At 41.9% G+C, this 15316-nt stretch overlaps 2 protein-coding genes across 3 annotated transcripts in view; one reads left to right on the plus strand and one right to left on the minus strand.

Annotated features, from left to right (window-relative positions):
* LOC306940117 (serine/threonine-protein kinase NIM1-like) overlaps positions 1-15316 on the plus strand; it is an 805056-nt gene that overhangs the window by 618854 nt on the left and 170886 nt on the right. The gene's annotated exons all lie outside the window — the stretch shown is intronic.
* LOC306940116 (phosphatidylinositol 4-phosphate 5-kinase type-1 beta-like) overlaps positions 1-15316 on the minus strand; it is a 28786-nt gene that overhangs the window by 5986 nt on the left and 7484 nt on the right. For both annotated transcript variants that reach the window (XM_079525100.1, XM_079525099.1), the window contains exons 5-12: positions 14425-14542; positions 13775-13927; positions 10995-11294; positions 6914-7089; positions 3408-3488; positions 1862-1910; positions 1261-1345; positions 85-225 (exon numbers count right to left, since the gene is read on the minus strand). In XM_079525100.1, coding sequence (XP_079381226.1) covers positions 85-225; positions 1261-1345; positions 1862-1910; positions 3408-3488; positions 6914-7089; positions 10995-11294; positions 13775-13927; positions 14425-14542 — 1103 coding nt within the window. The remainder of the gene's footprint in view (positions 1-84; positions 226-1260; positions 1346-1861; positions 1911-3407; positions 3489-6913; positions 7090-10994; positions 11295-13774; positions 13928-14424; positions 14543-15316) is intronic.

Consider the following 15316-nt stretch of genomic DNA (forward strand, 5'->3'; position numbering starts at 1 on the left):
GTGGGGAAAAAAATCATGGCACTCCATCTTTAAGTAATAAGTACAGTACTTAAGTAAATGTACTTGACACCACTGCATGCTTACACGGTCCATCCAGATGGTCCATGCTCTGTGTCTTCTTCTCCTCTTTCAGCTCGTCTCTGAGGGGCGACAGGAACTCCTGGGAGGCCGACTTGGCTGCATGGAGGGAATTCCTCTTCCTCTTAGAAGACACTCCTCTGAGAGCTACGAAAGAGAGGGGGGGGGGGGGGGGGGGGCAGGGAGAGGAGTGTATTCAGTATTTCTGAATCATTTGCATGCAGGGGGTGAGGTGGTGGCAGCGTCGCCGCCAGATATACACGCAAGACGCACTGTGCATAGGTAGGGCAACACGCCGAGGGGGCCAACAGAATGCACCAAGCCGATCAGCACAAACATATCATGCGTGGGGCAACCCAAATAGTCAGCGGCGCCCCTGGGTGGTGGACTAGTGCCACCTGCACTGATTACACAGAGTCGTACTAAAGTACAAGTTACAAGACTTATTAATGGGCCCTATTATGCATGTCTTAAGTACCAGGTCTTATTACTTAATTTAAGACCTGGAGGCGTGATCAATGCCATTTGGCTATTCTGAGTGGCCAAACAGCATTGACCACGCCCCCAGGTCTTAAGTTAAGTCATAAGACCTGGTACTTAAGACACGCATAATAGGGCCCATTATGTTCACTAGACTAGACCAGGGGTTCTCAACGCTTTTGGCTGGGGACCCCCGGAAATGCTTTCCCCACCCCCAATACAAATTGGCCGCTACAATAACCTTAATAATAGAGAAAATACATCATAAATACAGTAAATACTGAAACCAGATATAATCATTAAGGAAAGTTTATGCATGTACTATGTGTAATAATTTTCCAGCCATTCAGTTTTGTTTTTTGAAAGTAATCGGGGAACACCCGAAAATAATTTAGCGACTGCCCCAGGGGTCGCGACCCCCAGGTTGAGAACCCCTGGACTAGACCGCGTTCGGGGATATGATGTACTGTACCCAAAGTATGTGCAGAGTTTCTCCCTACCTCTCTCTCTCTCTCTCTCTCTCTCTCTCTCTCTAAATATAAGTCGGCGCTTAATATAATTCCTCAACTCCTACAATTCCAACTATATCTTTATTTTTGCAGACTGTTCGCCAATCGCCACAGAATAGGGTTCATGTGGTACATTATCTGTATAGGAAAGTAAAACATTTGAGATATATGGGCATATTAATCAGCAACTTACGGTGAATCTTTTTGAAGACCGTGGTGCCCATGAATTTTAGAAACCGGTCTGCGTAAAAATTAGGCCTGTGAACAGACACGGTATCCTGAAAGACATAAGGAAAAGATGCTCAGAATGCACACACAGTGCACGCTATCACGTGCACACAAGTTTCTGTTACATCTTGTGCACGAGTCAAACTTATTACACAGACAGACAGGCACACACTGGCCGATGTTAAACACGACAAAATGCACAGAATTCACACACTAGCACAGGGGTTCTCAACGTTTTTGGCCGGGGACCCCCGGAAATGCTTTGGCAATGTCTCGGGACCCGGGCGGGAACCCCTTTTGGTGTTTTAAGCATTGTTATAATTTAGCTATTGAAAAATAGCAGATCTACAAGCTCATAGCGCGCCACCGAGTGGCGCGCTACGAGCTTGTAGGTCTGCTATTTTTGAAAAATCGTGAAAATATATATATTTTTTAAATTCTTTTTTTTTTTTTTTATAATTTGGGGACCCCCTAAAATAATTTGGCGACCCCCCGAGGGGTCGCGACCCACGGGTTGAGAACCCCTGCACTAGCAGACACAGACAGCGCCACACACAGGTACATACCCCATCGTATACAAGAGCTTTCCAAGAATGTTCCATCTTCTTGATTAACCTGAGGGAACATCATGCCACTGTCATCACAAAGAAGTTCTCCTACTGTGCATCACCTGGACGTTGCTGCATGAAGCCGGCCCTCGGCTGGTTACCGAGGCGACAACGAACACCCATTCGTTCATCACAGTGATTACACCGGTGGTCCGTTGCCGTCTATCGCGTGGAAACCTTGTATGCCCAAAACCGTTCCTTTTGTATTATCGTTTAACATTTTTTTTTATCGTGAAAATAGCCAATCTATCGTGTCAAGATTCACCGATCTTCTATTCTCGATACCTTTGGGCATCACTGTACTTGTATGATGAATGAAGTTTACAAAAAAATAACATAAAAGTTTAAATATGGAGATACCAAGGTTTCTGCACCCCATTTGCACTGCCAGCGATGCCAGTGAACGATGGAATCTGAATACGTGTTTTGCAATGACTGTCCTGACGTAACGTGAGCGCCAATGACGTCGCGGACAACGTGCAGCGACGTCGTCCACCCCTCCTATATTCGCTCGCAGAGTCTCTATTTGAGCGAGGTTTTGCGGTCCCACACACTTTTATTGGTTGATATCTACACGCTACATCAGGGGTTCTCAACCCGTGGGTCGCGACCCCTCGGGGGGTCGCCAAATTATTTTAGGGGGTCCAAAAAAATTTAATAATAATAAAAGAATATATATATTTTAACGATTTTTCAAAAATAGCAGACCTACAAGCTCGTAGCGCGCCACTCGGTGGCACGCTATGAGCTTGTAGATCTGCTATTTTTCAATAGCTAAATTATAACAATGCTTAAAACACCAAAAGGGGTTCCCGCCCAAAATGGTTTAAGGTTATTGTAGCAGTCAATTTATATTGGGGGTCGGGAGGGGGCGGGGCGGGGGTCCCGAGACATTGCCAAAGCATTTCCGGGGGTCCCCGGCCAAAAACGTTGAGAACCCCTGCGCTACATGCTACTATTGGTTATTTGATTGGCTCAGGCTATGTCGCAACGCAATGGCAGACGCTCCATATCAGCACAGTTTTTTGTGCTCCTTGCCTGTGAAGATGAGGTGTTACTGGCCTGACACACTTAAAGCATCATTGATGCGAGCGTGACACTGAGTGACGTTCCACTGTGGCTGAAGCCTTTAAAATTTAAAATAATTAAAAATATACCAGGGAAAGATTTTAAAATGAACACTCAGGATTTTACAGCGTATCAAAAATAAATTACATGTTGTCACTTGTCAGTAGTGGAATAAGTACTACATTTTGTTTAACTTTAAGTAAAAGTAGCTTGTAGATCAGCTATTTTCAAATGGTCAAAATGCACATAGGGCTGAAGTGGTTAATGTATGTTTTGTAGTAACAATCAAAAGAAAAACTATTAACTAAGGTTCTCAAATAATTGTAGTGGAGTAAATCCGAGATGTAGTTGAGTAGAAGAAATTGGAAATTCTAAAGTAAAGTACAAATACCTCAAAAGTGTTACTTTCAACCACTGCATGTTGTAAATGCCTCACCTGTATGACTGAAGTATGTCGATGATTCCTAGAAAGATGAGCAGCTTCTCATCCTTGTGTTTGGCAGGGATTCCACCCATCCTGAAAAAGGTGAGAAATAGTGTCTATTTAACCCATTCAGGCCTGACGTCGAAATTTAAAAAGAAAAGTTTTCTAAATCATGACAATTTTCGGAAAGATTTGAGGCACATTTTAACGATTTTTCAAAAATAGCAGACCTACAAGTTCATAGCGCGCCACTCGGTGGCGCGCTATGAACTTGTAGATCTGCTATTTTTCAATAGCTAAATTATAACAATGTTTAAAACACCAAAAGGGGTTCCCGCCCCAAAATGGGTTAATGGTTAATGTGGTTAAACGCTAACGTGACATGGATGCGTTCCAGGTCTCAATGGATTAAGATAACAGCTATAAATGAACAAAAAAAAGCTGCAATCCTCTACATCAGGGATTTTCAACTGATTGTGAATGAGGGACCACCACCCTGACATGGAATCAACCGGGGGACCACTGTTGTGTTGGGTGGAGGAGGATATGGGCTAAGGTTAGTGCTTTGGGAACACCTGCAGTTCCTAGCTATGCATCCCACCGTTTCGCAAACCAATGGTCCATGGACTACAAGTGGTCCATCATGGCATAATTAGGCCTGCAGGTGGTCCTTGGGGAAAATGTTTTAAAATGTAAAAATGTAATAATGACTGATAGACGCCTCGATTGAATTTGTTGCACGATACTACGCACAACAAATTATACCAAGCAGAGGCATCATTTAACTGAAATATGCTATAGTGGTCCAGAGCTTTAAAAAAATGGTTGAGAATATCAGTTTCCTTATTCTGTTCACTTACTTTAACCAACCTTCCATTAAACTCATGTGAACTGATATGCTGATTTGTATCTTATGAGTGAGCCGACACATGCAATTACACAGCACGGGCACATTTCCTAATAATGATGACTCAACCAGACAATCTACTACTTCCCCCTCTTGAGATTCTAACTACCTTTTTCTGTTGAATTTCTTGACCTCCAACTTGTCAGTAAATGACTACATTGATGACGGTGACGGTCATCATCATAGGTCACCAGGTCATTCAGTTCATGGTTTCTCAACTAGTGGAAAGATTCTTTTTTTTTAATCAACAAATCCAAACATTACTAAATGCATAGTCAAGGACCACATGCAGCAGCAATACCTTCACAGACCACCAACCAGTGGTCCATGGACCACCTGTTGAAAACCCCTGCTCTTAGATTCACACGGGACTCGGACACGGCTCTCCCATGCGATCACCAAAATGTCTGAGCAGTCTACGCTACGGCATACATGGGCAACTGGGGGCCCCGGGGCCACATGTGGCCTCCACCTTCACTTAATAGGGCCCACAGGTTAATATTGATATATTATATTAGTAGCTTAATGACTAGTATTAAAATGGTATTGTCTCTTTCTATGTCCAATGTATCTGTTTTTAAGTTCATAAAGTCAACATAAGTATAACTAAATGCATTTGAAATTAAATAACAATTTTACTTTTCAGGATTCCAGTTAAAAAATATCAAAGAATAATTCAGGATTCCAATTCAGAAAGCTCAAAACGCATTTAGCTTGTAGATCTGCAGTTTTTGCTACTTGTGTGTGACATAGAATGACGCAGTAGGTGCATTCATTTACGAAAAAGAAAAAGTTAAAATACAGAGACAAGAAGTTTCTGCCGACAGTATATATGCAATTTGGTCATCTGGAGTGAGTGTGGAAATAAATATAGTGGCCCTCTCCAGTCTCCAGCATCACAGTTGCCCACCCTTGTTCTACAGCAGGGGTGGGCAACTGGCGGCCCGGGGGCCACATGCGGCCCCCACCTTCACTTAATGCGGCCCTCAGGTTAATGTCAGAATTCTGATATAATATTGGTTTCAGCTGATTACAATTCCACAACATGCAAACATGACCCGCTTTAATTACTTCAGTCTAAATTAGTAGCTCAATGCTTCAACACAAGTATAATTAAAAGCATTTGAAATGAAAAATATTAATTTTCAGGATTCTGATTAAAAAAAAATAGCAAAAATTCAAGATTTCAATTCGAATATAGCAAAAATAGCCGATCTACAAGCTCAAAACGCGTCGCAGCGCGACGCGTTTTGAGCTTGTAGATCGGCTATTTTTGCGACGACCGTAATATATGGCCCTAGGGAGTGAGTGTTGAAATATAGTGGCCCTCTCCATTGTCAAAGTTGCCCACCGCTGTTCTACAGCCTGTTTGGAGTAGGGGAGATATTCAGTTCAGCCAGTAGGTGTCCTACTCGACCACATGCTGTAAATATAAGTAGGGAGAGTCCACCTCCAACCATATAGTTACTCACAAATATTCACTATATTGTATTAACATACTCTATGATAGATAGATTAAAATAACGATTTATTCTTACAATTAGGGTATATGGATTGCAGCTATTATTATGTATTTGGCCACTGATCCGTGTCTGAAAACATTTTGTGCCAGGGAACCCCCCATACATGATTTACGTAATTAAAATAATAATAATAATAATATTCGCTATTTTCAAATGGCCGATGTATAGGATTAAAATAGCCTAGTTGAACACAGATTTAGCTGGGGGTACCCCCTAGAACCCTCCCCAAGGACCCCACTATGAGAACCACCGGTGTAGTGTGTGTGAGATAGTGATGTACGGTGTCAACCTACAACCTGCAGGTCGTGTGGGTTCAGGTAAGCTTCAGACACAATGGGCTCTGTGCACACACGACACGGTCACACGCCATATAAGCCTATCTCACAGAATTTCCCCGCCCCACTAAATACGCCCCCTTTCGGGGTTAGTGGTGATAGCGTGACGTCACTCCATAGACGCTACATGTTAACAGAGGTAATTTAAGAAGTCTACAACTTTTGTTTTCTCAAGGTAAGGTTTGTTCTATCTGTTCGACCTGATTTACCATCTTGTTTGCTTCATAATAATATTGGTCAGTCACATTTTTACATTAGAAAATGTACTTAAGATTCTCCAGAGAAAAAAACGTGTAAATGCTCATGTTAAAGACACCACTATTTACCGGAAGTGGGCATGGAAAACGGGCTGTGAGATAGGCCTATTGGAAAGAACTTGGGCCCCTTTCCCCTGGTGATACTAATGAAGGCTCTGCTCCATTTCAAACGGGTGCTGCTATTGTGCATGTCGGCTCACTGTGAAGCACTGCTACACCCGTGGGTCTCAAAGTGTTCTTGAGTGGGTTCCAAATGGCCCCTGTACGGGTGTGTAACTCTTGAGTGGGTCCATTTGCATTTTGGTTCCATTTGTACACTCTCAAGAGTTATGGGCATCCTTGAAATTTAAAAGTTAGAGAACCACTGTACACTAAATGGAACAGAGCCTTAATTCGTATCGTCGGAAACACCTGTGAAGGAAGTAGGGAAGGGACCCGGAAGGGGGGGGGGGGGTATACTGTATAGTATAGTATAGTATAGTATAGTATTCCTCACGTGTCATCATCGACCGGTCCTTTTACATTTCCCTGGATGGACTCCAGTGCGGTGGAGTAGAGGACCCTCTGTCCTCTCTTACTGTCTCCGCGGGCTCCTCTGCCCAGCGCCCTCTGGTCCAGGACATGGACCCCCAGCAGCAGACTGTAGTCCATGATCTTGAAGCTCTCCAGGACCTGCCACACATACATGATCCATCTTGGTTTCAGTCTGTTCATTCAACCTTTATTTCAACTTAATTCAAACAGTGACAGTTTAAAACAACAAGATCAGCTAGCAGGTTTTTAAATTGCCCCAATGAGATCATGGAGTCCATTTTTAAAGTGCATTGTAATTGATTCCAGGTAAAAGGAGCATTAAAACGGAAGGCTGTTTTACCTAGCTCAAAGTTGGCCGTGGGGACCACTGTGAGTGAACGTGTAAACAATAACCTTCGTGAACCCTCCTGGTTTGTAACCTTTGCCCTGGGAAATTAAATTACATGAACCCAGGGCAAACCGAGAAATCTAATGGTGCCACGCTCGAGAATAACTAGTAAATCGAACTAAACGATTTATTTGATTAATAAAAAAAAGTAATCGCTGTGTGTGAACACTGAACAGCTCACAGGATGCCTACAAGGCTTTAGCAACAACAGAATTTGTAAACGGTGAAGCAACGTTACATTATTGCATCTCCTGTCAGGCCCTTGTTGTTTCCTGTCTGGAAGTGTCTTCTGCAATGCTGTTCATGGTTACACTAATAGGATACTGTTAGTACTGAGATGTTATTTAGTTTTATGTTGGATATTCAAGGCACCTCGAGCAACATTATATGAATGCATTTAATTCATTGATTTTATTCTGTATGTCTCTGCAACCCCCCCCCCCCCCCCCCCCCCCACCCCCAAGCAAAGAAAATGGCTGAGGGTATACATGAAATTAGTTTACCGCGTTCTTAGGTAATGTCTTGAACAATTCCCCCAACTTGACCATTCAACCTTTGTAGACAACATGCAGGAAAGTCACGGTTATAGGGGCACCAAAGCTGGATTTGGAGACTAAGCATACTAACTTACATAAAGTGCACTCTCAACTTGAGTCTGACTATGTGAATGTTAAGGACTCTTTGTAAACAAAGCCTAAAGCTTTAAGTTCTTCCATGTTACCCAATACATTGACCTGGCTTACATCATCAAGTACATTTACTCAAGTACTGTTAACTCACTGTACTATAATTTAGTATGTGTATGTTTACTTTACCTGAGCGTTTCCATTTTTTATACTTTAAACGTCTACTCCACTACTTCTCAGGGGAAATATTCTGCGGCTATTGGAAAATAGTCGATCTACAATCTGCAACATTAAAACAATCACACCCGTGTGAACTGTGTGCAACTATACTTTTATTGTGATAGTTACTGTACTGTATGGTACAGGTTTATTGTTAGTTATACTTTTATTGTGAGTTATAGTGCCCAGTGTGAATGGGCCTGTAGGCTGCTCAACAGTGCCACTTTAGGTCACCCAGGGGTATTGCAGCTGTTCATACCCCAAACGAACATACAGACACATAGACACACACGAAGCCAGTCATTGGAGCGGTGTGAAGACTAGATTATAGGGATAATTTGAGTACTTTTACTTTGGCACTGAAAAAGTTAAATTCTGAATATACGGGACACTGCATTCTCCTCATGCATGTTACCTAATACACTGACTGGCTTACATCACACACCCTAAGACAGCACACTGTATGTATACGCCAAGCCTGGGCTGTGTGTGTTCTGGGCTCCGGATGGACGCACACACGAAGTCCAGTCGTTAAAGTCAGTAATATGAGTCAGGTGGTGCTTTGTTCTGCTGCTGGTAATCCTGGATGAGGAGGAGGCCTTTCTTATGCGGTCCTTTCCCACTAATCAAACAACAGGCAGGACTAATGAGGTCATTCTTAAGGGCTTAGAGAGGGAGACGGGGACAGAGGGCAATTGTTCACGGTCAGACGAAAGGTGTACGTAACAGCCTCAGCAGTGAAGGCGCAGGCCAGAGCGTGCATGGTTCACCATGCAGTTCAGACCGAGTCAGATTTAACCTTAAACCTACACTTCAAGGGACGGCAGTGTAGCAGGTGTAAAGTGCCTGGTAGGGTAGAAGAGCCGAATGAGAACCACAAGGTTCCCAGTTCAATACCGGGCTCCCCCAGAGTTAGTGTCGAAGTGTCCTTGAGCAAGACACTGAACCCCTAATTGCTCCTGATGTGCAGGTTGATGCAGGTTTCCTCCTTCATCGGTGTGTGAATGGGTGAATGTAATGCACAATCTATGTAAAGCGACTTGGATAAAAGTGCTACTGTATATAGATGAACCATTTACTATTTACCAATTAAGGGGCCGGGGTCTCCCAGGGGTCTGTCCTTGCATGGTCCCCTCCGTGTTTCCCCTCTACACCAAATATCATCGTAGAAAATAGCCAATCTACTGTAAGCTCACAACATACATATTGTAGGGAGAGGCTATTTTCGCTGAATATTCGCCTCCATTAGGGATTAGGGATTCTAGGGTTCAAGTGCTTAAATGCAGATGTTAGTATTGAATTCAAACATTGTGACAGATCTGTCAACACATTTGAGGGGATATATTTGATTATTATGACTGGAATAATGCTGTGGATAATTTCAAATTTACCATTTTTACTTGTTTGTGAAAAATGGAAACAATGGAGACTTGTACTTCTTACATAACGTTGTTCACTGAATGTTTGAGGATATCAGGCTAACAGATCAGGATTAGAAACTGAATTCCAAATGGATAATGTCACGGTACCTGTAAAATAGTAATTTAGTACAGCAATTGTGCAATGTAACTAAATGTACTTAGTTGTTTCTTGTACTAAGCTTTTAAGCTTAACACAATTTTATACTGTACAGCGGATAAATCCTACTGTAATTCCAAAGCCATAATCCAACAGAAAATATTTGTAATTATGGAATGCTGTGATTGTTTTACTTTTTCTGTGTCTACTGTAACTGTCTATGGAGTTAACATTACTCTAATAGACCCCCAGGTGTGGTTATATTTAAATATGTCTTCCCTGTGTATTTTTTTCTTCTTCCTGAAAGCCTTTGAGTCAAAAGGCCCAATCGAAATACACCACGTTAGTGACATAATAAAATCATCCCCTCCCCTTAACCCCTTCCCCATTATCCAACAACAGCTGTGGGCGAGGCTTAAAGGAGAATTTCGGACTAGAAGGCTTTCTTACCTTTATTTGTAGTTGTTACGTCCCCACCAAAGAGGTCCAGGTGTTATTTTGTGCAAAAGTGCATTATTGGCTATTTCCCCTACCATAAGCCCTCAATGGGGGTTGGGTTTTTGTGCTAATTTGCTTATTTCCATCGAAATAAGTAGTAAAGTGTGCCGCTTGGGATACTATTTACATTATGAAGAGAGGATATGCCCCATTCAATTCAATTCAATTCATTGAGGGCTTATGGTAGGGGAAATAGCCAATAATGCGCTTTTGCACAAAATAACACCTGGACCTCTTTGGTGGGGACTTAACAACTACAAATAAAGGTAAGAAAGCCTTCTAGTCTGAAATTCTCCTTTAAGTTCAGGTGGGTGTTGCAAAGATGAAAACCAGATATACTTAATGAACTGGTGGGTGTGGCCACATACAAACATCATTTTAACACTTTCTGTACACTTTTTTTGAAAAAAAGAAAAAGAAAAATCTTCCTCCTTGTATAATAGTACCTGATCATGTTTTGGGGGAGGGGAATCACGGAATTCCATCTTTAACAATAGTAAAGATGTCCTATCAAATAAAACCGCAGGCTGCCTCAGACATGTGGACACGTCTTAAGGTCTTTTATATCGATATAAAACAGCTGAAATCCATTTTTTGACAGCGGCCGTTGCTAGGCAACGCCTTGCTCAGTGCTCCCGGAGCACCTTGGTTTATGGGCTGACAAACTTCCTTATTTACTCGAATCTACGCTGCCTCAGCACAGATTGATCATAACGGCGATGTCCTGTCCTAATTTCTGACTTCTTCATGCTAAATCAAGTGTTAAATCCTGTATATGGTAGTTTGGAACTCACTCGACAGTCTCTCTGCAGGGTCTTCATCAGGGCGGTGTAGGTGTCGGCATCAAAGTGCAGGCCCTCGTGCATCATCTCCTGGAAGTCCAGGTCCTTGAATGTGGGCGAGCTCTTGGCGTGCTCCTTGCGCGAGGCGCGCCGCTTGTAGGTGGAGCCTTTCAGGTCGTACTTGTAGTGCATGGTCATGGCGCGTGGCAGCACGTTGTTCATCACCACGATGCGGATGTTCACGCCGCCGCACTGGATGCAGTACAGGCCGTAGAACTTGGGGAGCAACGTCCGTGGGTTCTGATTCAAGTTCTGACAGAAAACATCACAGGTAGGCCGGTTACGTCATTTTCAAATGATTAGACAAACAAACAACACAAATTGCTTCAACCTTGTTTATAGATACACACATAATATATACGGGTATTTGTGGGCATGGCCAGATTGTTCTGTATAGTATAAGTGCTAACAATACAGGTATCAGCATTGAGTTTGTGAGAGAGATTTTACAGAGTGATATATCTTGTGCAAAACTATGGCCCGGGTATCATAATGCAGGGACCTGGCTGCAAGCAACATGGAAAAAAGGGACATCCAAACATTTTACAGGCTGTCACATTGACACTCACATGACTGAGTGAGTATTATTCATGTGTGAATAATACTCTGTCACACCAGTAAAATTGTTATGTGGCAATAAACTTGAAAATCTTGAATGTATGTAGTATAGTGGATGTAGCGCCTAAAACCCATTATTAGGCGGTACTGGTTGCCAACAGCCAGGATTGAAGTTATGACGGGTGCTCCAGGAAAGTGATGTCCAAACATGTCCATTCAGTTGAAGTATATTTATTAACTGCCAAAGCCCTATACTTTTACATATAAATAAACAAGTCAAAAGAATATACCGGTAGACAATGAGCCCTCCAAACACCGTCTAAAAACTGTTTGCCTTTGCATGTCAGCAACACCTGCACCTGATTAGGGCCAGGGTTAAATACCCCTCCCTGTAACCAAGGCAACCAAGGCCTTGATTGGCAAGTCCTTCAATGACAGCACAGAATAGATGCATGACTCAAATGGCGCTTACAGTGGATAAACAATTTGAAGTCATAGTTAAATAGTTTCTGCACTAAGAAGAATGTAAACAGTTGCACACGTACATGTTATATTTATAGTCTTTACTGTATTGCTTAAGCTTTACAAGAGACTGAAAACAGTGTTTAGCGCCCGTGCATTGACGTTGGAATGTGAAACTGTCTTTATCTCCTCCTCGGGGACGAAGACTCTTTTGAAAGGACCGCTCCCTATAACTGCTCTGCTCAGTTCTCAACATATCTGTTACTTAGCAATACAAGCTCACATCACAACGTTGTGAGCTTGTGGCTATTGTCGGTGAAGAACACTTCTAGTTTGATTGTGATCGATTGTGATCGCCACCGCGACGCATTGGAAGCTTGTAGACCAGTTATTTTGGCCATGTGACACGGTCATAAGATTCCTCCCACTGATTGCACCGGGGGCCGGCATTGACAGCTCAGCTGTGTTGATGGTGAGACGGTGCCTCTGTGACAGCTGAGCGCTGCTACTTTGAATGAACAGGGACTATTTATTGTCTCAGTCAAATGGACTCTTCCATTTACAGGGAAACTATTACATTATTTATATTTTGATAGTGAATTGACCCACAATATGAATACATATGTTTTGTTTTGTTTTGTTGGTAACCGTTGTATAATCGCAGTATTACACGAGAGGGTGTGCTTTACCGTGATTATTGACACTTCAGTGTCGTGCCAATAATCACGGTAAAGCACACCCTCTTAATATTGCTTAAATAACAAATTCAGTATTCTGATTCAGACTCTTAAGTCTTAACCCATTTAGACCTGAAAAAATCCTAAAAGTTTTCTGAAAAACCTATATTTCTATGTCAGTGGTGCTCAACCTTTTTCATGTCAAGGACCCCCAGAATTATCTGTATTTGGCTGCGGAGTGCGGACCCTCATCTGAAAATATCTGAGTTAAAAACATTCGCTCTGAAAGAATATATATTCAAAGATTTGTGCCACATCTTCACAATTTTTCAAAAATAGCAGATCTAAAAGCTAAAGTATAACATAATGCTTAAAACACCAAAAGGGGTTCCCGTCCTGAATTCCCTTTTTTTCTCTCTCTCTCTCTCTCTCTCTCTCGATAGATTCTAGCTTACTATTGCAGATATATCTTGGTCCCTTGTTCACATGTTTTGGTTGCTTAAATTAGTTTTTATTGACCATAAATGTTAAGAATGTTAGCTAGATATGATATTATGCTTTACTTCTGCATACACACACCGACACACATGTGCATTGTGCAGACACAAGCAGTTGAGCACACTCACCCACACATTCAACTGCACACAAAGTACTTGCTTGTCTTGTCTTATGTTTGTTTACTATATGTTTAACTTACTACTTAATTTCAGGTGAGAACCTTGTATAAGCCCTATATGGGTTTCCTTTCTAACCTGCACTTATTTCTGTGTCTTTTAATAATGTTTCCTTTGTACATTTTTTATTGTGCGAATAAATATAAATAAATAAAACAAATGATGCTGCTCGCACTCGTAAGTTGCTCTGGATAAGAGCGTCTGCTTAGAAGACAAATTGGAGAGGTGACAGCATTTGCATAGCTCTGCAGTCGCTGTCACATGACATGCAAATTCCCACCAGCCGTGGGTAGAAGTGAATGGAGACCGGCGGGCGCCAGCACTGTGTTTTTGCATTCTGGGACGGGAGGGAGGGACTCACCATGTAGTAGCCAGGAAGCAGTTTCTGCAGAAACTCTGCCTCTTTGGGCTGAACGGTCTTGATGATGAACTCGTCGTCACTCGTCAGGTAGAACCAGGAACTGCTGGCTCCAGGGTTGGACAGCTCGATCAGTGGCTCGTTACAGATGGAGTACTGCAATTCACACAGAGGTGGAAAAAGTACTCGCATTTTGTACTTGAGTAACTTCAGTTACTTGAGTAAAAGTACAAAAGTATTGGCTTCAAAATATACTTAGTTATTACCTAAAGTAAAAGTATACTAATTACGCAGAATGTCCCATTTAAAGTTTTCAAATGTATAAAACTCTTTTGCAAATTTAAATTTGACTATTCTTTTAAAATATTTTATTTTAAACCAAAACTTATTTCGCCCAATGTTGGCACCAGTGCCTAAAGCCGAAGCTCAACTGCAGCCTCATCGTCAACGCAGGGAATGTTCCCTTTTTAATCAATGAAGGGTGCTCTACTGCCGACGTTGCGTTGCATTCACCATTCATTCATCCTTCATTCATTTTTTGACGCCATCCGAACGCAACGCAACACAGTAGGTGGAGCTTTGGTACAGTGGTGGTGTACAGTATGTGCATAGTGTGTGTGTGTGTGTGTGTGTGTGTGTGTGGACATACTAACCAGATAGTCATCTGGTTTGATTCCAAACAGCTCCCTGAAGTAACGGAAGGCCAGAGGTGCATAGGTTTTCAGCCTGAAGTCTGGGAAGCGATGGGCTGGAGTCAGGTTACTGCCCTCGCTGTTCATCATAGAATAAACACATCATTATTATGTCACGATTACAATTTGAATTTGACAATTAATTGTCTCACAGATACTTGTGATTAACGGTTAACATGGTCAACATATGAATAAATAATACATTTCTCTTTGCTTTGTTAGTAAAAATATGCACAGGGCAGACATGACAAATAACTAATATACATAGAAATGATTGTTTTTATACTTAAAAAGGGGGTAACAAAATAGCGGAAATAGCTGTCACTTCATGACGTGTTTGTTTGCTTGTAGATCAGCTATTCAGCTGTTTTTAATGTATGAAAATCTTTCATCATGACACGATTATGACAAAATAATTGTGATTATCTCAAATAATTGTGATGATTATGTAATAACTGTGACAGGCCTAATTATTACACATTATAATATAGAACAAGGTTAGACAACACAACATGCCCTCTCAGAGGTAAACAGTTGGCATATAAGAAAGAAGTAAAAGTAATGGAAATACAGTAGGTAGGTTTACTAGCACCCAGTTTTAAAGAAACAATGGTGCTCTCATGCTTTATTTATACTTAGTCATACTGTATGATGGTGTACAACAACAAAAATAGCACAACAGAAATAGCACAGCGCTTCTAGAAATGGGCGGGTCCCCGTCATACAATGGGACGTGAATTTGGCATGCATGCACACAGTATGAGTAGTGCAACCGAACCAATGTCATTTGTTTAGTCAAATGTATTACTTGCTGACTAAAGATGTGTCAGTGACTTGCCCTTTTTCCATTTGT

Source organism: Electrona antarctica (assembly GCF_951216825.1).
Source record: "Electrona antarctica genome assembly, chromosome: 16".
Taxonomy (NCBI): Eukaryota; Metazoa; Chordata; class Actinopteri; order Myctophiformes; family Myctophidae; genus Electrona; species Electrona antarctica.